This window comes from Thamnophis elegans, chromosome 4, assembly GCF_009769535.1.
Source record: "Thamnophis elegans isolate rThaEle1 chromosome 4, rThaEle1.pri, whole genome shotgun sequence".
Lineage (NCBI taxonomy): Eukaryota > Metazoa > Chordata > Lepidosauria > Squamata > Colubridae > Thamnophis > Thamnophis elegans.
In genome coordinates, this window is record NC_045544.1 from 130,984,963 (window position 1) to 131,010,160 (window position 25,198).

Genomic DNA, 25,198 nt, shown 5'->3' on the forward strand with positions numbered 1-25,198 from the left:
AACCTGCCTTAGCTCTTAGTTCAGTGAAGCCAAGGTTTGTGAGGCCAAATGGAGGTTAGCCAGTGTCTAATCCGGGCTATTAATTGAACCCTGGAACTCCTACTAATGAGGCACCAGTGGAACATACTCAGCCTTGTTGGGCGGCATCATTTGTGAGTCACAATGAGGGCTTAGGGTTTGGAAATCTCTTTTCTGCTACCTCTTTTGAGTGAGGGCATTGCCTTGGGGGGGGTGTCCCCTTCCCCATGGAATTGAGATATAACTGCTTGGGCCTTAGTGTCACAGAGCAAGAACCACTCTAGGAGAAGCTTTGTCTGGAGGTAGGTGAAGGGGATAGCCCCAGTCTTATTCTGAGTGGGATGTCTGTGTGTGTAGTGTATGCTACAATACAGGAAATGCAAACATGGCAAATTTTCCTCCCACCAGACAGAAGTCCAAGGTGTTCAGAACTTGATGTGTCAACCATTCCCAAATGCCATCCCTCCACGAGTCCATTTAACCCTGTTATAACATAACTGTGGCAAGAAAGAAAATCTTATAATGAATTTCCACTCTCTCCTATAGATTTCCAGCTGTCTCCTGGGTATTGAAGAGAGTCTTTAGTCTTCATGGTCCATCTCAGAGTCTTCTCTTTCATGTCTATTGGGTGGCATTAGGCTTGGCTTGGTGGTAAGGCTGGTCAGTCAGACTTGGGAAGGTTCAGAGGTGGCATTCAGCCGGTTCTGACAGGTTCTGGCAAACCGATAGTGGACATTTTGAGTAGTTAAGGTGTTGGTTATTACCTTTAAAGCCCTACATGGTTTAGGGCCAGGATACCTTCGAGACCGCCTGCTGCCACATACCTCCCAGCGGCCAATAAGATCCCACAGATTGGGCCTCCTTCAGATGCCATCAGCCAGACAGTGTCGGCTGGCAGGCCCTCGGAGGAGAGCCCTCTCTGTGGTTGCTCCGACTCTTGGGAACCAGCTCCCCCCGTAAATCTGGACCTTGCCCACTCTCATGACCTTCAGGAAAGCTGTAAAAACTTGGCTGTTCCGGCAGGCCTGGGGCTGTTGACCTCACTGTTGAGGTCCAGCGCCAACTAGAATGAATGTATGAGGGTGTTTGTTGTTTTTAAATTGTTTTCTTTTATCGTTATGTGTTTTTTCTTATATTTTTTTGTAAGCCACCTGGAGTCCTTCGGGATTGGGCGGCATATAAATATATTTAATAAATAAATAAATAAATAGTTCGGAGAACTGGCAAATACCACCTGTGGCTGGCCCCGCCCCCATCTATTTGCTGCCTCTCGAGCCCCAGCTGATCGGCTTGGTCTTCTTTTGTTGCCCTGCACAGGAGAACAGAGCTGGGAAGCAGGTTAGTGGGGTAAGGTGGAAATGGGCATTTTGCAGTAACCTTCTCCAGGAGTGGGCAGAGAATGAAGATTTTGCAGTATCCTTCCACTGGAGTGTGGAGGGAATGGAGATTTTGCAGTATCCATCCCCCAGGAGTGAGGAGGGAATGGGGATTTTGCAGTATCCTTCCCCCGGAGTGGGGAGGTGATGAGGATTTTACAGTATCCTTCCCTTGGAGAGGGGAGGGAAGGAAATTTTGAAGTATCCTTCCCCCAGGAGTAGGGAGGGAATGGGGAACCCCGTCATTTTATATTGTAAATTCAAAGACAAGAGACTATTATTTTGTAAGCTGTTTTTCAGCAAGCAAAGTGCTTTTTAAATACTCTGACATCGCCCAAATAAATTGGGCACTATCTGTCAGGAATATTATTGGCGGTTGTCCCATTGAAATTTTCCCCCCAATTACTTAAATTCTAGAGCTTAAAGCAGCAAAAAGGAAAGATACAATCCTGAAATTCCCAAGGTGTCTGATTCGAGATCAGAATGTCAGTTTACCACACGCGAGGCAGCAAACAAAACTAGGTTATAAACAAAAAGGGTTTATTCAAACAATTAGATTGGGAGGGGGGGGAAACCTGAAATTCTATGGTTCTTAAACACTGAAAAGAGCAATTATTCAAACTTTAGGTAGTAAAGCTCAACATTTCACATCAATTGCACCCATCCATCCACAAACAAGCAACTCTAAGCTTGGATGTTGGTCAACGTTACATCACCGTCCACTTCGAGCACATTTATCTGAAGCAGGTTATATATGCGATGCTTGTAGTCAAACTGATGTTGTCCATTCACAGCCACCTTAAAGCAGTGTCCTTCACACTGAATCCAGATCTATAAAAAGAAAATGCACATTTGTGATCACTTTAATGGGACCCGATAGTATAACTCAGGTCTTTAAATTTTTATTTTATTTATCTATGAACATCACAAATCGCCCATTTCCCAGACAGGAAAGCAGCAAAGGTGTTTCACAGAAGCACCTGCAAGATCTGATGATGTCCTCAGTCACTAAATGATGAGTATCCAGAACAACTAAAAGTAACTTTGATACAGATTTTAACGCAGTTCTGAGACTTTAATCCAGTACATGGATTGGTACTGCACCCCAAATTTGGATTTACCTTGGAATCATATTTCAATTTTACAAATTTAAATCAGAATAAATGCTTAGCAATAAGGTTGAAATGGATACATTGCATTATACCATATTATTTATACATTATATTATTAGTAACATAGTATAATGTATTGTTTTATTTGGCTATTTATGTTGTGCTAAACATGGTTCTGATATTTATTGCTAGTTGAGGCTTAACAGTGATTTTAGTTGGTGACTGAACTGTAAAACAGTGATTTGCTTTACGGCCACTGTAAAAGTGGTTGTAAAATCAGGTCTGGTAACAGGATGACTTGACTTACAACTGCACCAACTTATGACCAAAAATCCAGTCCTAATTTTCATTGTAAGCAGTGCAGCTTTTAAAGGAGGGTTATTTTGTGGGCTAACCAAGGTCCTGAAATCTATGTATTAGGCTAGCTTGATAAATGCAAATTTAAGTCAGTTCACACAATCTTCTGGCCCGGGTGGAGCAACCAGACTGCTTTGACTTACGGTAAAGGGTTGGCCACGCATCAGAGGCATCCCATAGGGCAGGTGTCGCTCCTCTGACCCCCAGCTCATGTTGAGTTTAGAGTTTCGAACAATCACGTTCTCATCAAACCGTGGGTTGAGATGGAATGCAGTATCGTTCCCTGCTTTCAGATTGATGTGGAACCTACATAAAAAGACCCAAATGTTGCACAATTAGCAGGAAACTATCCACATCTAGAAACTACACAATGAACATTCCAACTTCTGAAGATATTATATTGCTGATTCAAAAGCCATTATTAATCTCAAAGGTGTGTGAACCTGGTGAGCAAGAATCTTTTTGCCAAAAATTCTCTTTTTTAAGGATTTAATAGAGAGATCTGGAAAAAAAGGGTCACTTGATAAATGATCAGATAGAAAGATAGATAGTAGTAAATAAATCAAGATACAGAGATAGTTAGGTGATAGATAGATAGATAGATAGATAGATAGATAGATAGATAGATAGATAGTCAGAGTCTGTAGCTATCCAGCTAGCACACAAGTAAATAATTCAGCAGGATTCATTTATAGAAAAAACCTCTTTATATACAATATAAAACATGATGCATGTATACAATACCCATGCAGGTCTTGCAACGTGGTAGAGAGAAGAAGAAGAAGTAGCAAGCACAAGGACAAGACGTAGAAGCAAATACTCTCAAGCAAAGACATACCAATTCTTATATACACAGAACAGTTAAGCTAATCCACACCCAGGCTCCGACTCATCTCACATGGCTCATAACAAATCCTATGTCTCAGTCACCAAACACTTCACATTGGGTGGCTTGTTGTTATGGCTATTCCAGTTCATAAATTCTTAAACACTACATAGATGATTGATAGATAGATAGATAGATAGATAGATAGGTAGATAGATAGATAGATAGATAGATAGATAGATAGATAGATAGATAGATAGAGACAGACAGACAGACAGACAGACAGACAGACATCGTTTTTTTCAGAGTATAAGACGCACCAAGGTTTTGAAGGGGCAAACTAAAAAAAAAGTAGGTAGGTAGATAGAGGGCTACAGAGGGAGAGAAAGAGAAATACAGTAGGTAGGTAGAGAGAGAGAGAGAGTAGTTAGGTAGGAAGGTAGATAAAGGGAGAAAGAGAGAGAGAGAGAGAAATATGGTAGATAGATAGGGAGAGAGAGGGGGTAGGTAGGGAGAGGGAGAGGGGAGAGGGAGGGAGCGAGACAAAGAGAGAGAAATACAGCAGGTAGGTAGGGAGAGAGTAGGTAGGTAGGTAGATGTTTCCAGGTGTATTTATCCAAGTGCTGGAGAAGGAAATCACTGACAATCTGCAGCACCTAAGACTTGGTTTCTGTTGGCACAGCACTTGATCAATCTAACTCTCATTAACCAGTTAAAGAGCTTTCCAAAGGGGGGGGGGGTTGCGCTCTGCAAACCTCCCAAAAATGGCCCTTTAAAAAAAAAAAGCATAAATAGCCTTAGGGGGGCTTGCAGAGTGCTCCTGGGGAGGGGGGCAAAAACGAGAAAAAAACAGCCTGTTTTTTGTCAAAACAATTGCATGCATAGCCACATGCAGGCTTATAGAATGCTCCTGGGGTCTGGAGGGGCAAAATTGAGCAAAACACGGCCCGTTTTTTGCTTGTTTCTGCCCTCCCCAGTCCCCAGGAGCTCTCTGAAAGCCTCCTAAAAGCTGTGCGTGGCCATTTTGGTGAAGTCGGCGGGGTTTCAGAAGGCAAAGAAATGCTGTATTCAATGTATAAGATGCACCCAGATTTTCAGCCTCTTTTTTGAGACAAAAAGGTGCGATTTATACTCTGAAAAATACGGTTGGGAGGGATGGATGGAGGGATGGATGGATGGATGGATAGATAGATAGATGATACAGATATGCATACCTAGATGATAAGACAGTTAGAGACAGACAGACAACAATATTTCTTAGTCTTTACCTCTGAGCAGAAGGGAACACAGAGCCTGAAACCATTATTGATTTGGGTGGGCAAAACCCCCCAAAGATGGTAGCTCGGTAAGGGAGAGGCTGTGGAGAGAACACAAACACAAACAATATTAGAATTAATCTGCCTCCCCCCTCCCCCATTTTGTCCCTTCAAGTAATCAGAAATGGCAATAACAGACTTCTATACCGCTTCACAGCCCTCTCTAAGTGGATTACACAGTCAGCTTATTGCCCTCAACAATCTGGATCCTCATTTTACCTCAGAAGGATGGAAGGCTGAGTCAACCTTGAGCCTGGTGAGACTCGAACTGTCAAAGTGCAGGCAGCCGGCAGGCAGCAGAAGTAGCCTGCAGTACTGCACTCTAACCACTGCACCACCACGGCTCACCAGCAAAGGCCTACTGGGTTCAGTGGAGTGAGTCTGAAAAAATCAAAATGTCTGAGGCCACCACATAATCAAATCCGGGCTCTTTTTAATGGGGATGCTCCTTCTCATAAAAAGAGGACAGAGCTTCTATTGCCATGTTGAGTGTTTTGACCTCCTTCTGGGGACATCTTTGATTATCCACCTAAGTGTAGCTTTTTCCCCTGAGAAAACACCAATGGTCCTTCCTGGTCATGGTGGCAAATGTCCACTGATGCCCTTAGCCTCTGGCATCTTTCAGATTTTTCCAGAGCATGCAAGCCGAACCGTGATTCACTGCTAACCTCTTTAGATTTTTTCTATAAAAGGTTTTCGGGTCCAAGCCATTCAGATTTCCCACAATGCCCAAGGAGCCTAATTAAACCTGGTGCATTGTGGGAAATTCCAATGATGCTCGGCACTGATTCCTTCCTATTGTAGCTCTTATTACAAAAGATACATCAAATTACTACGGTTGGGTTCATACTGGTTCATTTTATTAGATATCTTAGATTTATGCCCTCCTTGTCTTCTGGAGCCTCAGGGGTCTTATATAACACTCCCCCCTCCAATATCTTCACATAACAATGACACAATGAGGCTGGTTGAGCTGTGAGAGAAAAACACCTCCAAAGCCCCCCATGGCAGACGAGGGGCTTGAAGCTGAGTTCAACACCTAACAATCCTTAAGACATGTTAACAACTCCCAGTTGCTGAGTTTCCATATCAGGCACAGCCTACACCAAATCAATAACATTATGGCTGAATGTGATTGTCAAGGCTGCCGTCATTTGCTTGAGTCTCACCTTCGCTATCAGGACGGGAGTCGAAGGGGAAGGGGTTGAATGCTTGGGGGAAAGTGAAATTAATGAAGCCAACTACTCGTCATACCATCCGAGATATAGTGGTGGGTTACAGATCCCGTTGCAACCGGTATGGTTGCAACGGGGACCGCGTCCTCCACACAAACGCACACAGCGCGTGCACACATGTGCACAGCATGCGCAGGCATCTTACCATCCAACGGAGTGTCGCGCAGGCATTGTACATGCTCTGCGCGTAAGCACCGAAGAGTTTAAAGACAGGCAAGGAGCGAGGGCGGGCGGGTGGTACCCAGTGCTCCAGGCAGGCTCTGGTACACCCGTATCGGGGCATACCGCCTGCAACCCACCACTGCAGAAATACCAACTCAAGGTCAAAACTCCGGGAATGGAATGCAATGACTCACCAACTCACCTGTTGTTGAAGCAACTATTCCCAAAACTATTTATTCAAATATATTTGGACAATAAGGGACAAGGGGAGGAGAGGAATTGGATGGGGAAAGTTAACCAAGGAATTCTGGCGTGCAAACATTAGTTCTGGTTTTTGCTAGACTGTAATCCACTTGGCTCTTAGTAAAAGTATACCTTTCACTACAAACGGAGTCAAGGGTCTTTCTTCACTAACGGACCAAGTTGGGCAGGTCTGACAGCGATGGCCTGATTCCCATAATGTGCAAATTACTGGGTTCTCATGCTGAGCCAAAATTCCTACCCATGCTCCATTGTGCCCATTTTAGAGGATTCCTACCTGAGTAGTATCAGATCCCTAAATGTATGGGACTTGGGACTTTCATAATTCCATGTTAGCCTAGGGGTGAAATCCTTCCTAACTGTTGGGCCAGAAAAAAATGACAAGTGCAAATATTGCTAATATGATAAAAGACTTACATAAAGTTGTGGCTGAAAGCATTGTCCAATGGGATAGGCACTTGGCTATGAAGAAAAAAGAATAGCAGTTAGAATTTTACATGTGAAGGTTTTAGATTTTTTTTAAAAAAAATTCCAAACATACAAATAAACCAAACGTTTATCAAAAAGATTGGGAATCCAACAATTCCTTAAAGCAGGACTGATAGTAATTCCTACTCAGGATTTTTAATCTTGGTTTCTCCTCCTTCAGCAAGAGTTAACTGCTTTGTTAGGCCAGCTACAAATCGTCTGCCATTTTACCCATAGAGAATAGGGATCCGGTGGCTCAGTGGCTAAGAAGCTGAGTTTGAAAGGTCGGCAGTGGCTCTTCGGCTTTGAAACGGAGATGAACACCGCCCCCTAGAGTCTGGAACGACTAGCACAGATGTGCAAGGGGACCTTTGCCTTATGCTGTTATTCTTCTCTAAACATGTATTGAGCTCCATCTAGTGGCCAAAGATAAAACTTTTTATTGTTTAAAAAGTTGGTTTTATGATAGTATTTTGGCCGTACAGAATGCCCACCCTCTCTCATTCTGGGGTGGGGTGGGGGGACCCTAGGTGCATCCTGAGAAGCCAGACTCCAGATATTCCAACATTCTGAGGAAACAAAATCATCTGGAAGAATCCAGTCTAATCTGTGGCACATGTTCATTGAAGGACAAAAATCTATGTCCCATATACATAGCATTGTTGGCGAAACTTGCACTTTATCTGTAATTTATTATACCAGCAACTCAACATTGTTTATTTTGTATTCGGCTTCTTACCGTATGTATTTCTATTTTTTCCCAGTTTCACCATCTTGTTCCTTTAATAAAGCATCAAGATCTAGATAGATCAGGGGTGTGTTGGATTTTCCAGAGGGAGCCTCCTTGTGGAGCACTGTGAAGCCATTACCATGGCAACTCCACTATGCTGTAGAGTAGAAGCCATTTTAAGGCAGTATAGTAGAAACCATTTTAAGGCACAAAAGGCTGTATCTTAACAGAACGCACACACCGAGGAGTGTTAGGGGTGTCTTACCCCCATAGTATTTGTTTCCAGAGAGGAGTAAGTCATCTATGTACCAGGTTTGGTTGAAATTGCTCAAGGTGTTCCAGAGCTATGCTGGAGAAAACACACACACACACACACTTTTATATAGATAGATATAAAAGAACTGTATGTCATACCTGTGAGAACGTTTGGGAAACTGGGTTGGAAGAAACTGGATAAAGCTGGGGAAAAACCAGAAATTAAGGGAAATTGTATGAGCAAGTATCAGGACAGAGAGCTACCTTTAGAGCAGGGGTCTCCAACCTTGGCAATTTTAAGACTTGTGGACTTCAATTCCCAGAATTCCTTAGACAGACAGCTGGCTGAGGAATTCTGGGAGTTGAAGTCCACAAGTCTTAAACTTGCCAAGGTTGGAGCCCCCTGCTCTAAATCAGTGTTTCTCCATCTCAGCAACTTTAAGTTGTGTGGACTTCAACTCCCAGAATTCCGCAGGCAGTGAAAAACGCTTCTTAGATGGTACAGATAGTTTTGCTTAATGAGCGGTCATTTAGCGATGCTCCAAGGTTACGACAAACGCCTGGTACTTATAACACACACACACTTCTAGTCACATGACCTCATTTTGCACACTGGCTCAATTTTTATCAGTTGCAGTGTTCCATGGTCCTGTGACTGCAATTTATTTGTTTATTTTTGGTTAGTTTCCAGTCTTTTTTTGGCTGGTTTGTGCTAAAAAAAAACACCACGCCCATAGGAGTGGACTCGCTTTATGACGGCTGCGTTTTGCTTAACCTGCGTCAAAAAAACGGTTTGTAAAATCAGCTCTGTCACGTGGGAGCCCCAACTTACGACGATCATGGCTTAACGACAGGAATTCTAGGCTCCCATTACCGTCGCAAGTCAAGGACTACCTGAAATTACAATACAAAAATGTGGCGCTTTCCGACATCCTCTCACAACAATCCCGCTAAGCTTCAAAAGAGGGAGAGAAGCGATAGGTGCTGCACTGCCGCTGGTCCTGTCCTAGCTCCTCCCCCCAAAATCAAAGATGGCGACTAATGCCATGCGATCAAAGTTGTGTCTCTGTTGAAGTGCATCATGTTTTTGACACACATGAGGGATTGCTGGCATTAGGCCACCACCTGGACCTTATTTTGATTTTCCCTCCTCAAATCACTTGGGAAACTGTCAGAAAATCTTTGCATTATTCAAAGAGCGGAAGGAAAGAAGAAAGGGAATATATGTTCCATCCATTTAATCCCAAGAAAAATAAGGGTACCCATTTGTTTATCAGAGGAAGGCAGGAGAGGTGTTTTATAAGTAAAATGAAATCAATGGAATACCTACATTCGGACCTTGGAAGCTGATCGAGACAACATCTAGTTCTCCTGAAATTCCGATGGTATCTACCAGGGAAAGAGGGATCCTGTGTTTGAATTCCAAAAACAGCTTTCCATCGACGAAAACCTGGCCCAAACAGAAGGGAGCAACTTGTCATATCAAGTCACAACAAGAACAACAGAGAAGGAAATGTCTCTGGAGATTTTCTATCATCCAGCAATTATATACTGCCCCATGGAGCTTTACAGCCCTTGCTGGGTGGTTTACAATGTCAGCAAATTTCCCCCCCCCCCAATCTGGGTCCTCATTTACTGACCTCAGAAGGACAGAAGGCTGAATCAACACTGAGCCAGTCAGGATCAAACTCCAGACTGTGGGCAGAGTCAGCCTGCAATACTGCATTCTAACCTCTGTGCCACCAGGGCTCCAGGTCACAGTTGTCCCAAAGGTGCTTTTTCCAAAAGGCAACTGGATTTCTTCACTTTTTCTTTGAAAATGTTTTGCTTCTCATCCAAGAAGCTTCTTCAGTTCTGAAGTCCAGTTGTCTTTTGAAAAAGCAGCTTTGGGACAAGAAGAGAAGGAAGCAAAACAATGGTTGGACTCAGCTAACAAGCTAACCCCAGTTAGTATGTCATGAAGGCCAACTGGGAAGTCACAAACCATATTTTAGAAATGGTAAGGACTAGATTCCTCAGAAACTCTTAAACCAAGTTGAGATAACTGGTTGTGCTGCCCCAGCAGTATATAGATAGTGTAGGAATTAAGAGCTGTCTCCTTTAAGAAATTACCTCCTGGGAAATGTAGATAGAGGCTGCCTTAAGGGAAATGCAGTTCCATGACATGTGATCATATCTGTGTGTCTGATTGGCCACTGGGGCGTTCTGCCTGTGCGCAGAACAAAGCTGGTCATTTTAAATGCCATTGTGAACCAGAGAAGCAACGCGTGTGCCTCCTCTCAACATGGGAGCCAATTCATCATCTTTTTACACCACCTGATGGGAAAGTCAGACTGTACTGTAAGGTTTGTTATTAAGAATGCCTGATAATAAACTTGATCTGAATGAGATTCCTAAGCGTGGAGTTAACCACATACCCCGAGCAAGCCTATAGTGCTAGTGGTGCTTGACTTACAACCAATGGCCTAGTGACGGATCATCCAAAAGATACTTACAACCTTGTTGCAAAGTTACAACCTCTCTCTCCCAATTGTGTTTTGGGAATATGGCAATCAGTCTGCATCACAGCCATTTGCAGTTTCCCACTCACATGACTGTGATTTGCGATGTTTTTATAGGAAATCAGCATTTACTCCCAATTTTTGGCAAAAATGACCCATAATGAAGAATGGGCTGTCTTGCTTCTCACCTTAGAAAGAGGTGTATTACAATTAAAAAACCCTTGAATGTACTAAAAGAGGAAAAGGCAATTCAAACATGGTTTCAGTATGGCCAATTACAGGCCAGATGGAAAAAAGATCAAAAAATCGGTTTTATGCAAAATGGGGATAATTTACTAAAACAAATTAGGGATCAAAGTCCAATGCATATAAAGAGATGATATAATGTATTAATAGAAATGGATTCGGAAACAGAATTAGTTAAAGACTGTATGATAAAGTGGGCACAAAATTTTGACGAACCAATAACGTTGGATACATGGGAAAAGATTTGGGTAAGAAATGTAAAATTTACACAAGCCTAAAATTTGAGAGAAAACTTTTATAAGATGTTTTATAAATGGCATTTAGATCCTTAAAAACTGGCCTTTATGTATCCGAATTTACAACCTAAATGTTGGAGATGTGATTGTCTCAATGCTACATACTGTCATATATGGTGGACTTGTAAAAAGGTAAAAGCATTTTGGATAAAAATACGGTGGATTATGCAAAATGTTCTTTAAAAAAGGATAAAGTTTACCCCTCAATTATTCCTGTTAGGTATAACTTACTGATTGTACAGTTATAGAGACTAACTTGATTTTGCATTTAATAACGGCAGCAAGACTGTTGGTGGCACAATATTGGAAGAAGGATGATTTGCCTACTATTCAAGAATGGACATTAAAAGTAACAAACCTAGCAGAGATGGCTAAAATATAAGCATATCTCAAAGACCACTCAAATGAGAGATATAAACTGGAGTGGAGAAGATGGATTGACTATACTCAAAATAAATATGGGACTAAGAAATTCCAGATAGTTTATGACTGAAGAAACAAGGAATAATATAATCTGTTTAGAGTTAGCCTAGCAAAGAGGAGTTAAAGCTCAAATGAAAGATGAAACTAACCCTTTTTTAAAAAAGTTTATCTTAGAATATCTTTGTTAAAGATTTTTACCCTGTATTGGTTCTGGGAAGTCGGGGGGGGCGTGGTAGGTTGGGGGGAGTTGGGTAGGGATGGTAGGGGGAGGGAGGTAAATATTTGTAAAAGTTTTGTTTTCAAAATTTTCAATAAAAAAAAAGAATGGGCTGTCTTAATGAACTCTGCAGAAAAGGAAGGAAAAACAGGTCTGATGATCTATATTATGACGGTCACAACTGACGACCATAATGGGCAGGCTCCATTGGGAGACTGTATAGAGCACCCAAAGTGGGTAAGAGACTTGAGGTTTTGCTCCGTGAAGGAGACGGTTTCTAAACCGATAAATAAAAATAAAGACAAGATCAAAAGGAAGTGTGCTCAAACTCCATCGGTTTATGTGTGCATTGATGGGGGCCCATTTTGCTTTGAGATAAGTTTTGCCCTCAGCAAGGATTATTTTGAGACATTTTGTGTTTCACACATTTTGAAAAATGCTTTTCCATTGCCACAAGATAAAAATCAATAACCAAACCAAGACTATTTTTTTAAAAGATGGTGATTATAACCCACGAAGAGGACTTATCGTCTTCGTACCACATAGGAGGAGATGTTCACAAGAAACCGGATCTCAAATGGTTGCCCTTTGTGGAAAACCATATCGTATTTCCTTTCTTCTTGCTTCCAGTCTCCCTTTTCGTGTGAATTGCATACAATACAGTTCTGATCAAAACGGACATTGAAATGGAAAGCGATATCTGATCTGGGTATTTGGGATTTGCCACACTGAAAGTCAACCTGGAATCTGCAGAGAGAGCAAGAAAGAGAAATTTACAGTTTAACAAGAGTTGGAAGGGACTTTGTAGGTCATCTAGTCGAGGTGACGCAGTGGTTAGGGTGCAGTACTGCAGGCCACTTCAGCTGACTGCTATCTGCAGTTCGGCGGTTCAAATCTCACCGGCTCAAGGTTGACTCAGCCTTCCATCCTTCCGAGGTGGGTGAAATGAGGACCCAGACTGTGGGGGCAATAGGCTGACGTTGTAAACCGCTTAGAGAGGGCTGAAAGCCCTATGAAGCGGTATATAAGTCTAACTGCTATTGCTATTGCTAGTCCAACCCCTCGCCCATCTGGATGAGGACCATGCGGTATTAAGGTAAATTGAAGAAAGATGGACCTGGCAAACTACTTACAAACCTTGTCTTTTCTCTGGCCTGCATACTCTCGGATCCTCCCTGGAAGGCAACTCTTCCTCTTTTTCACTGACCTGCAAACTGTCCCCAGCTGAAGCCCCCCATAAATCTCCTTTGGCTGGCAGTTCAGAGTCATTAATTAACCCAGTTCCTGATGTATCAGGAATGAGCTCATCCTCCAGCCAGCCAACCTCCGAGGAAGAGGAGTCAGAGGAGTTGTCCAAGGGAGACATCACAGGGTCATGGTTCCCCAACCCGGTTTTACAATATGAATGTGTTGGGAACGGGTCTGTTTAAGAAGTGTTTGTATCATAAAGCAACATGAGTGAAGGTGTTGTGGCCCACCAGTGGCCAGCGGAGCTGGCAGCTGAGTCGGACAGTGAGGAGGTTGGGAGGAGCATGGGCCAGTCCTGGAGGCTGGGGAAGGCTCGGACGAGGGCTCTGCGTCGGAGGCTGGGGCCAAGACCGTCTGGCAGTTCTCAGCTGCCTTCAGCAGTGAGGCAGAGGAACAGCTGGAGCCTGTTCCCAGTGTGCACATGCAGAGCTGCCAGAAGGATGGGCTAAGAAATCAGGGTCGATTTGGGAGTAAAGCCACAGGCGGACGGTGAATGGCCCCTCCCATAGCAAATAAAAGAAGCAAAAGGAGAGTGGGCTCTTGTAGAAAACAATTCGTTCATTCGTTTCAGAAGTGTGAAGAATTGTCTGTGAATCTCAGAGACTCTGCGCCAAGTCTTTCCTTTGCACAGCACCTCATTTGGAAAATATTTACACGGCATCTTTCCAAGCTAGATATGGTATGTAGTCATAAATCCACCTTTGAAAGCCTGTTTATCTGGCCTTTGCTGAATGTGAATGAGAGGAATTCATATTTGTTTAATAAAAGGGGTTTTGTCAGGATCAGGATACTTCGGGCTTTTTGGGGAAGCCTAGGTCAGAACAGAAGGTTCAAACTGACCAGCAATTTCTTTGTACTTATTTGCAAAACTTCAAATCTGTCAGAAAAGTATCATTTTGTTTCAGAACTCACTCCCATCAATGCCCGGGTGGTTGATGATGGTTTTACAATACAATGTCCACCTTGTTCAGAGATGGCGCTTCCTTCTGGTTGTGGCTTCACTAGTTCTATGGCAGCCTAGATATTTTGAAAAGATTTGGATTTTTTTGGTGGAACTTCCCATACGCTCCTTTTCCCCTCCATTCGAATGACTCACCTTGTGCAGGACTTCAAAACACTTCCGCTGACTAATACAGTCATCCCATCTTTCAGGCCACCGTAAATTGGACCATTAAAAGGAATAATCTGACCAGAAGTTAAAAGAAAAAACAAATAGCCATTAAATGGAGAATCTGCTGCAGCTCAAAGACATTAATTCAACTGGTTCATGAATAAATGCCTGGGAAATATAACATGTCTGCCTCTATCCTCCCCTGAAATACAGATGTGTGAAAAAGTCCTGCACCTTTCAGTTTTAAGCTGTATTTACATATTTAATCAAGTTTTCACTCATAGAAACTACGCAAAATTAGTACTTCGATGAAAATTTCTAGAGTCTGATTGAGATGCATATTTTTAATTAATATAACCAAAGTCTTTTGCTTCTCTTTTATTGAGTGAGTTTATGTGCTAAAACAATCACAACTTGAACTTTTGAGAATGTTAGGATCAAAAGAAATTTAATTTAGCTCTGGCTGCAGGCAAGGATGAAGGCCTTTTCTTTCACCAGTACTGAGCAGCGGCATCGCATCATTGTGCTTCATAAAGAGGGTTACTCCTACACAGAAATAGTCAAGAGAGTGAAATGCCATCGCACCACAGTGAGCAGAGTGGTTGACAAATACCAAATAACTGGTTCAATGGATGACAGGCTCCGCTCTGGAAGACCAAGAAAGTCGACAAAACGGCAAGATTGGGCTCTGCAACGCCTTTTGATGGCTGACAGGAAGCTCACCTCACCTCGGATTACAAGAATTTGGGGTGAAACATGTGATGTAAAAGTGTGCACAAGCACAATGCGTCTCAGACTGCTTGCCAAAGGGCTCAAAGGCTGCAAGGCCAAGAAGTATGCCAAGTGGATCAACAAACAGTGAGCCAAAGTCATCTTCAGTGACGAGGGCAATTTCTACTTGACTGGGAATCAGTGCAATAAGTATGTCAGAAGATTTCCAGCTGAAGAATTTAGGCCGTACTACCTGAATCTATCTGTAAAGCATCCATTGCACGTGATGATCTGGGGCTACATCGCTGCTTCTGGTATTGGTCGGATACAAATCGTACAGGGAATCATGAATTCCAAGTAGTATGTTGAAGTCCTGGAAAAGACCTTGCTTCCTTCAGCTCAGCAAATTGTAGAGAAGGAATTTTACTTCCACGATGACAACACTCCTTGTCATCGAGCCACGTCCGTCCAGCAGTGGATGAAGAAGCATGGTATACAACTCCTGGATTAGCCGGCTCAGAGCCCGGATTTGAACCCAATGGAGAACTTGTGGGCCAAGATTGGTTACAAAATAAGCAAGAAGCATCTGAAGACCAAGCAGGAGCTGATTGAACCCATTATTGCAGCCTGGCACCACATTGTCACCAAAGATCACGTGCCAAGGTGGAGCCGCCTAGTGATAAGCAATAAAGGCTAGCCAATTTCATATTAGTAATCATGTTTGGTTACCTAAACGGTCCTTTTCAGGGCCACAAACAATAAAAACGTTAACAAAACATTAAGCATGCATTGTAAGCATGCAAAAAATTCACAATCCACATTCAAACAGCACCAAATTGCAAAAAGCTTATGCTTTTCACTTAAAAACCACCAGTATTTATTTAAATATAATAATATTTGCATAGCAGTTAGCATAAAATATCATAAAATCAATGGCCTATCCAAAAAAATGTCATAAACTGTAAAGCATGCAGGACTTTTTCACACAGCTGTACTTTTTCTCAATCTCAGAACTTTCAAGATGTATGGACTTCAATTCCCAGCATTCTCCAGGTCCACCACCAGTAATAGTTTGCCTAACCAATAGATCTTGACAACTGTTAAACCGGTATTTGTCAACCTTGGGCACTTAAAGATGTGCGGACTTCATCTCCCAGAATTCCTCAGAGTTCTGCCTGAAGGATTCTGGGAGTTGAAGTCTACACCTCTTAAAGTGCCCAACGTTGAGACACACAGCAATATACACATTTTAATTTCACTAGCATCTTAATTTATTTATTTATGTTTTTAGTATATATCTTTGGGTGTACGTGTTTATCTTTTATGATTTAAAGCCACCCAGAGTTATCCTCTGGTAAAATAGGCAACTAGTAAATTTTATATATAAATACATAAATCTCAGGCAATCTGCATAAACAAACAGATAAAACGAACAAAACAAGATCAGCAAACGGCACAAATAAACAGATAAAACAAACAAACAGACTCCCAGGATTCTTTCTTAGGCCTAGTACTCTTCAACAGCTCCATAAGTGATTTAGATGAGGGCATAAAGGGGAAATTCATCAAATATGGGGGAAATAGCCTCAAGATAGGTTCAAAATCCAGAAAGATCTTAACAAGACTTGAACACTGGGCCCTATTCAACAAAATGCAATTCAGTGGTGAGAAAATAAGGTTTTTGCACTTAGACAAGAAAAACCAAATGCACAGGTATAGAATAAAATAGAAATAGAAATAATAATAGAATAGAAATAGAAATGGAATAGAAATAGAAATAAAGTGGAGTGGAGTGGAGTGTAGCAATGGTGGGTTGCAAGTGGTACGCCCCGGTATGGGCATGCCAGAGCCTGCTCGGAGCACCGGATACTGTCGCAGGGGCTCGCAGAGGCACTAAGACGCATGCGCGTGCTGCACGCATCCATGTGGACAATGCCGGGCCCATTCCAACTGTACCGGTTGGAACGGGATCAGGAACCCACCACAGGAGTGGAGTGAAGTGGAGTGGAGTGAAATGGAATGGAATGGAATAGAATAGAATAGAATAGAATAGAACAGAATAGAGTAATGGAGTGGAGTAAAATGAAGTAAAATGGAATATAATAGAAGTACCTGGCTCAACAGTAATATCTGTGAGAGGGGTCTTGGGGTGCTGTAGCTTCCAAAATATTAATGCAGTCCTAGACTGCAACAACAGAAGGCTTGCATCAAGGTCACATGAAGTGTTACCACTGTTTTATACTGGTTTGGTAAACCCACACTTAGAATATTGCACAAGTTTGGGTATGATATAATAATATTTATAACGATATAAAAAAGAGTTGAGAACAGAAGCAACTTAGAACTAAGGAGGAGTTTCCTGACAGCGAAAACAATTAATCAGTGGAACGGTTTGCCTTCGGAAGTTGTGGGTGCTTCAACACTGGAGGTTGTTAAGAAGAGATTGGACAGCCATTTGTCTGGAATGGTATAAGGTCTCCTGCTTGAGCAGGGGGTTGGGTGGGCTAGAAGACCCCCCAAAGCCCCTTCCAATTCTCTTATTCTGTGTTCTGCTTAATGGGCCAAATCATCGGGTGATACTTCAGCGACGTCAAGTATGACCAATTTTTTTTTAAATCAACTTGCAATCCCCACCCCTCTCGCTACACTCTAATGAAGCAAAGAAGGACCAGCTGGAAGCAGCTTGCAAACAGCACTCACCCATGATGGGGAGGTAGGACAGTGAGAGGGGTCAGTAGAATGAGGAAGCAAGGGTCCTCCCGTCTACTGTTAACCACATGCTGTTTCTGCAAGATCCCCTGGAGGATAATCTTTGGCTTATTTTCACTTTCTTATTTTTACCCTGCCTGGAGGAACTGGGCAGGGCATCCCTTTCCTGTGTGTCTAATTTCCCTGTGCTGGAGACACAGCTGATTCCAGCACTTGATAATGGAGCAGCTCCACCCTTTCCTCCCCTCCCTCCTTCCTAAGCAACATTCCTCCAGGCCTGCAGCTGCTGCTTTACAGAAAAAATCTGGGAATCCATTCTCTCTTTCCAGGAATGCCCACTGACAAATCTTGTCAGCAATGATCCAGCCGCATGGAAGGGAGAATGAGAATTAGATCCATCACGGTAATAGAATAACAGAGTTGGAAGGGACCTTGGAAGTCTTCTAGTCCAACCCCCTGCTTAGGCAGGAAACTCTATACCATTTCAGACAAATGGCTACCCAACATCTTCTTAAAGACTTCCAGTGTTGGAGCATTCCCAACTTCTGGAGGCAAGTTGTTCCACTGATTAATTGTTCTAACTGTCAGGAAATTTCTCCTCAGTTCTAAGTTGCTTCTCTCCTTGATTAGTTTCCATACATTGCTTCTTGTCCTGCCCTCAGGTGCTTTGGAGAATACTCCCTCTTCTTTGTGGCAGCCCCTGAGATATTGGAAGACTGCTATCATGTCTCCCCTAGTCCTTCTTTCTATTAATCTAGACATACCCAGTTCCTGCAACTGTTCTTCATATGTTTTAGCCTCCAGTCCCCTAATCATCTTTGTTGCTCTTCTCTGCACTCTTTCTAGAGTCTTTACCTCTTTTCTACATTGTGGCGACCAAAATTGGATGCAGGATTCCAAATGTGGCCTTACCAAGGCATTATAAAGTGGTATTAACACTTCACTTGACCTTGATTCTATCCTTCTGTTTATGCAGCCTAGAACTGAGTTGGCTTAGCAGGTTAGTGAGGTGGGGTAGGAATGGAGATTTTGCATTATCCTTCCTCTGCCACGAGCCCAGTGGTGGGTTCCGGATTCGCCCTGGTGTCACCCACAGGAATGTGCGCAGTGCACGCGCACTTGCACGCAGCGCGCACCTGCGTCATACTTGCCTGCGAAACTTCCGCAACCCTCCACGATGCTCCAGCTGCTTGGTGGAGCATTGCGCAGGCGCCGTACGTGCCATGACACGTGTACGGAAGCGCCAAAAGCTTAAAGCACAGGTAAGGAGCGAGGGCGGGCAGGTGGGCCCTCCAGAGCACCGTACTGAACAGTATACAGTGCTCCGGGCAGGTTCCGGTATGCCCATCCCAGGGCATACCGCCTACAACCCACCACTGCACGAGCCCAAAGCCAAACCCCCAAACCCACACCCACAGAACCAGTAATAAAAAATGTTGAATCCCACCACTGGTCTCCAACCCCGGGGCCATGGCATGCCAGAAGCTGGGCCATGAAAACAAGCAAAGCTATTTAGTCAGCCTAAATCACAGTTCTTATCTAATCTTTCTTTATCTGAGGAGATTAAATCAAATGACTTTTCCTCAGGCTCCCGATAACCAGATTTCGAGCCATACAAAAATTCTGTGTAAGAGCACAACAGTAGACCTGGTGGACCACATGATTTTGGTTTGTGAACTGTATTCTGATCAGAGACAAATTATGGCTAGACTACAACTCAGAGTCTCCTGGTTCTTAACTGGTGCCTTAACGGCTAGACAAAGTGGACTTCAACTTCCAAAATCATGCTGGCTGGGGAATTTGGGGTCCTGAAGTCCATACAATTAAAGCATGTTTTGCTGGGGAATTATGGGAGCCAAAATTTATTTATTTATTGAATTTTATACCACCCATCTTCCCTACAGGGCACTCTGGGCAGCTTACAAGAAATCCACACATCTTCAAGCATGGCTGGCTGGTGAATTCTGGGAGTTGTAGTCCATACATCTTAAAGTTGTCCTAGTGGACAATTTTAACTGGAGTCCCAGTGGACACTAATTTGAACATAAGCCATGTGTGGCAGCAATCAAAAAAGCTAATACCATCCTTGGTTGTTATAAAAAAAGGCATAGAATCAAAACCATGTGATTGTGAAACACGTTTAGAAAGCTCAGAAGTAAAGCCACACGTGGAATACTGCATCCAGTTTTGGTCACCACGTTACCAAAAAGACGTTGTGACTTTGGAAAATGTGCAAAGAAGAGCAACTAAGATGATTAAAGGCCTGGAGACAAAAACATGAAGAACGGTTGCAGGATTTGGGTTACGATAGCATGATATATCATGCAGGAGATGATAGCAGTATTCCAGTATTTGAGAGGCTTCCACAAAGCAGAGCGGGTCAACTTATTTTCCAAAGCACCAGAAGGCAAAACAAGAAACAATGGATGGAAACTAATCAAGGAGAGAAGCAACCTGGAATTGAGGAGAAACCTCCAAATAGTGAGGGCAATTAACAAGTGGAACAGAAATTGCCTTCAGACGTTGTGGGAGCTTCATCACTGGAAGCTTTCAAGAAGAGATTGGACTGCCATTTATCAGAAATGGTTTAGGGTCTCCTGCTTGGGTATGGGGGTTGGACTAGATGTGATGGCTAACTTTTTCGTCACTGTGTGCCGACCTGCGCACCAGAACCTGGAAGAGCAGCGTTCCTGCATTCACAAGCAGCCAAACTTCTGGTTTCCGGTAGCAATAGCAATAGCAGTTAGTCTTATATACCACTTCATAGGGCTTTCAGCCCTCTCTAAGCGGTTTACAGAGTCAGCATATTGCTCCCAACAACAATCCGGGTCCTCATTTTACCCACCTCGGAAGGATGGAAGGCTGAGTCAACCCTGAGCCGGTGAGATTTGAACAGCCGAACTGCAGAACTGCAGTCAGCTGAAGTAGCCTGCAGTGCTGCATTTAACCACTGCGCCACCTCGGCTCTTATGCAGGTGTGCAGCCGACAAACAGCTAGCCATCACATATTTGTGCAATGTAAACCCAGAAGCAGCTGGCCGGCGCGCATGTGTGCACAGGAACGTGGAAGTGGAGAGCCAGTGAGGCAGCGCGTCCTGCGCGGGATGGCTCTGTGTGCCGTTTTCGGCATGCGTACCACAGGTTCACCACCATTGACCTACAGGGTCCCTTCCAACTCTGTTAATCTGTTATGTTCCCTTCCCTTAAAATAATTCCCCTTATTGGGAAGGGAAATGAAACAGACCATGTACTAGAAAGGAACTGAAACAGAAACCACAGCCATCATGTGGTTCACGGGTATCACAAGGTCAGAAGGAGGTGACTTTGTGGAAAAACGATGTTGTGGCACTTGGCTGCTGTCTGCAAGTATTATTCAGTGATTTGATTTCTGGTGGCTGCCTATCTTAAAACACAGCTCTGGGTGTCTCACAACAAAACTAAAACCCAGAACTAGAACCCTAGAAATGTTCAATCATAAAGTTATGCTTTGGAACCCACCCTTTTGATCGTACTTCAAATGCTTCAATAAAGCAATTTTTGGAACATTGTGGATATGAGTTCCCTGTACGCAGCTGTATGCAGGTATTTGGTATAAAAACATGTACATTGTATGGCTGAGGAGGAAAAAGATGGCTGCCAGGGAGGGGACTGTGGACTTCAATTCCCAGAATTCCCCAGTTAGCCATTCCCTGACTAAGGAATTCTGGGAGTTAAAGTCCATACATCTCCATGTTGCTGAGCTTGAGGAAGACTGAGTCAGAGGCCTTAACCAAGATGCCATCTTGAGGAGAGAGAAATGGCACCTTCTTGGGAGCTCAGAAGAAGCTGAGAAACACGGCTCTCACGTTAGCAGCATCATTGCTTGATCTATGCACCTTGAAGGAATTAGACCAGGGGTCTGGAGCTGCATGTGGCTCTTTCATCCCTCTGCTGTGGCTCCCTGTTGCTCAAAATATGCATCAATGTACGACACCCGCTGGCACATGATTTATTGAGCTTTTCAACCCCTGGTAAGCCAACCATGGATAAATCCAAGAAAAAAAGTTTCAGAAGAAAACAGAATGTAATTAAACTACATATACTAGTATTGTGGCCGCTTAGAGTTAGGGTTAGGCACGGGAAGGGTTTTGTGGCTCCCGGTGTTTTCTTTTCTGTGGGAAACGGCTCCAAATGGCTCTTTTGAGTGTTTAAGGTTGCCGACCCCTGAATTAGACCAACACCTCCATCCTTAAGCAAACAAGAGAGCCAGTATACTAATTGGTCACTTTAAATGACTATATGACAGACATTCAAAAGGGTGTTTACAATGCAAATTCAAAGTTCTGACTGACACACACACACACTCATAAGTTTGCATTTTGGGTACTCAGCACCCAGCTCACATTTACCATTGATGCCAGAATTTCATTTTGTTTGGCTTATTTAGTATAAACACTTAATAAATTATGACTTTTATTTGAGCAGTCATTAAAATTCATGTGTCGCCTTTCAGAAACAAGCTTTTCATAATGTGCTGGATAGCTCCAAGAAAGATAAACAGCTCCATTCCTTCAAAAGAGGAAGGACAATTTTAGAACCATGTTAGAATCGTAATTTAATTCTTGTTACTATATTGGGAGTTCAGTATGATTTGGGTGACTGTTTTCACTATGTTTCTTGAGTTTTAAAGTATTATTTTGGATTTCCTGCTTGGAAAAGATAAAAATGAAGCTTTAATTTTTTTTGGATTTGATGATTAGATTTGTTATGATTTTAGAAATACTGTGTGTTTTCATTTTTACTATTGGATACACAGACACTCAAAATACCTACTGTAGGTGTAAACTCAAAGTAACAATTATTTTCTTATATAATTCTAACTCTGTTTTAGAATAGAATAGAATAGAATAGAATAGAATAGAATTCTTTATTGGCCAAGTGTGATTGGACACACAAGGAATTTGTCTTTGATGCATCTGCTCTCAGTGTACATAAAGCAAAATAAAATAGAATACATTCATCAAGAATTATAAAATACAACACTTAGTGATAGTCATAGGTTACTAATAAGCAATCAAATTATACTAGGAAACAAATAAAACAATGTTTTAAAGATACAAGCAACATGGTTATAGTCATAAGTGGAAAGAGATGGGTACTAGGAAGGAAGAGAAGAATAATAGTAATACAGTCTTAGTAGATAATTTGATGTCTAATATGGGTTTTTAAAAACATTTTTGTGCTTTAATTTTGATTAGAAGAGATTATTTTTACTACATGTATCTTTATCTGTGCCGAAGAAAATTCCAAGTAAATCTATTTTGCCACTTTAACTTTTCCCCGTTTTTGATCCCCTTTCCCTCAATTTTTCCCTTTTTGTTATTTTGTATTTCATCTCTCTTTGAAACTTAATAAAGTCGAGTTAAATAAGATCAAATTAAATATTACATAAAAATAATAAACTGCAATTGACTATATTCAAAATAAATCCGATACTAAGAAATTCCAGATAGTTTATGACTGAAGAAGCAAGGAATGATATAATCTGCTTAGAATTAGCCTAACAAAAGAGGAGTTAAAGCTCAAATGAAAGATGATACTAACTTTTTTTTAAAGTTTATTTTAGAACATCTTTGTTAAAGATTTATACCCTGTATTTGTTCTGGGAAGTCGGGTGGGGGGGAGGTTGAGGGGGATTGGGTTCGGGTGGGGAGGGTGGAGGAGGGGAGGTAAATATTTGTAAAAGCCTTTTTTTTTTCAAACAATTTCAATAAAATAATAATAATAAACTGTTTGTGCAGGGGGTTGGATCAGAAGACCTCCAAGGCCCCTTTCAACTCTGATATTCTGTTAAATAACGGGGGTGAACCTTGTCCTAAAACGCCACGTAACCTGGCCTTGGCTCAATCATGGTTATGCCTACCTTGGAAGCGCACCAGGGGAACAGCCCGCCACAAGATCCTGAGTTATAGGATGCCTGGCGTCGTAAAGTGAGGCGGGTGGGTGGGTGGGAATCCCCTTCTCGTCCCTTCTTAAGCCAACCCAACTTACCGGTTTGAAATAAGGCGACTGCAAGGCCATTTTCGACAGCTGGCAAAGGAATCCGAGAAAGGACAGGAAATTCCGGCAAGTTTGCCAAGTTGGGCGATAGGACGTTTTTCTTCTCACCCGATCCTCGCAGATGCGGCGCCGCGCTCGAATGGAGCGGAGCGGAGCCGCAAAGGGGGGTAAAGGAAAGGGGCGGAGCGTGCCTGGAGACGTGCCTGGAGACCGGGGGTTGGGGGTGGAGATAAATCGAGGGGGGGGGGTGGTCAGTGGCCGAAAGTGGCTTGACTGTGACCGAGGGATGCTGCTTGTCACGCGATCTACCTGCCCCCCCCCCCCCAATTCCCACGACTCCTCGATTTTCCACCCGCTCTCTGGTTTTTCCCTATTGCTAGTCGCGGAGTTGGGTTGGAGGAAAGTTGTTATGAGTCAATTTAAGGAAGAATTGCAATCTGCCAATTGGGTAATAATACCCATGATCGGGGTATTATTCGGAGAGCACATCTGGAATACTGTCGGGGAGGGGATGGGGGGGTTGTCCCACCCCAGGGATGAACCTGCAGCTAATTGCTTTCCAAATTCAGCCTATTTGGTAGTGGGGGGGGGGGGAGAAATCTCCCAAGCCAGAACTTTCCGGTTATGATCAAAAGAGGGAGACTACAATCTCCATCATCCTTGGCCTGGGAAGATTGCTATGAAGCCACCATGTCTGGGACAGGCTTTTTTTTCTTTTTCTTTAGCCGTGTTCCAACACCTCAGGAGCTGCCACAAAGAAGAGGGAGTCAAAATATTCTCCAAAGCACCTGAGGGCAGGACAAGAAGCAATGGGTGGAAACTAATCAAGGAGAGAAGCAACCCAGAACTAAGGAGAAATTTCCTGACAGTTAGAACAATTAATCAGTGGAACAACTTGCCTCCAGAAGTTGTAAATGCTGCAACACTGGAAGTTTTTAAGATATTGAATATCCATTTGCCTGAAGTGGTGTAGGGTTTCCTGCCTAAGCAGGGGGTTGGACTAGAAGACCTTCAAGGCCCCTTCCAACTCTGTTATTTTATTTATTTATTCATTTTGCATTAGAAAGTCAATCAGAAATATTCCATGAAACCCTTCAGCTACAGAGATTGTGCAAGCTCTTTCAACAAATAGAGAGAGAGAGAGAGAGAGAGAGAGAGGGAGGGAGGGGGGAGGGGGAGAGGGAGGGAGGGAGCCCTTCCTGGAAAGTAAACTAAGGTTAACGTTTGGCAGAAATCAGATACTACTGAATAATCAAATGAAACAATCATGTATGACCCAAAGTTAAGTTTATTCTTCAAAATGCAATCCTCCTTTAAATGATTAATAATTCTCCATCTAAAATTTGTGTAAACTGGAAAAAAATGTCTTTGGAGTTTTTTGCTGGAATAAAAGTGAACTGTGTGCCCAGTATACTATATTGTTCAGAAGAAATTTAGGCTAAATTCTTGCAATGGTTTTGAAATCAAAGCAGTGATATTTCAAGATCTTTCTTCTTTCAATTATCTGTATCCCCAGAATAGCAATAGGGAGGCCACCTTTTTAAAATGGCTGTTGTTGGCTGGGGACTACATAGCTATTGC

At 42.8% G+C, this 25,198-nt stretch overlaps 1 protein-coding gene across 1 annotated transcript; it reads right to left on the reverse strand.

Annotated features, from left to right (window-relative positions):
• Nucleotides 1-1,913: 1,913 nt before the first annotated feature.
• LOC116508132 (galectin-9B-like) lies at nucleotides 1,914-23,794 on the reverse strand. The gene is made up of 9 exons (XM_032216615.1): nucleotides 23,609-23,794; nucleotides 14,144-14,232; nucleotides 12,339-12,546; nucleotides 9,447-9,566; nucleotides 8,276-8,320; nucleotides 7,081-7,125; nucleotides 4,958-5,046; nucleotides 3,007-3,169; nucleotides 1,914-2,225 (listed from the first exon to the last, which is right to left on the reverse strand). Exons 1-9 carry the CDS (start codon nucleotides 23,636-23,638, stop codon nucleotides 2,079-2,081), a joined length of 936 nt encoding a protein of 311 aa, XP_032072506.1. The 5' UTR covers nucleotides 23,639-23,794; the 3' UTR covers nucleotides 1,914-2,078.
• Nucleotides 23,795-25,198: the final 1,404 nt, after the last annotated feature.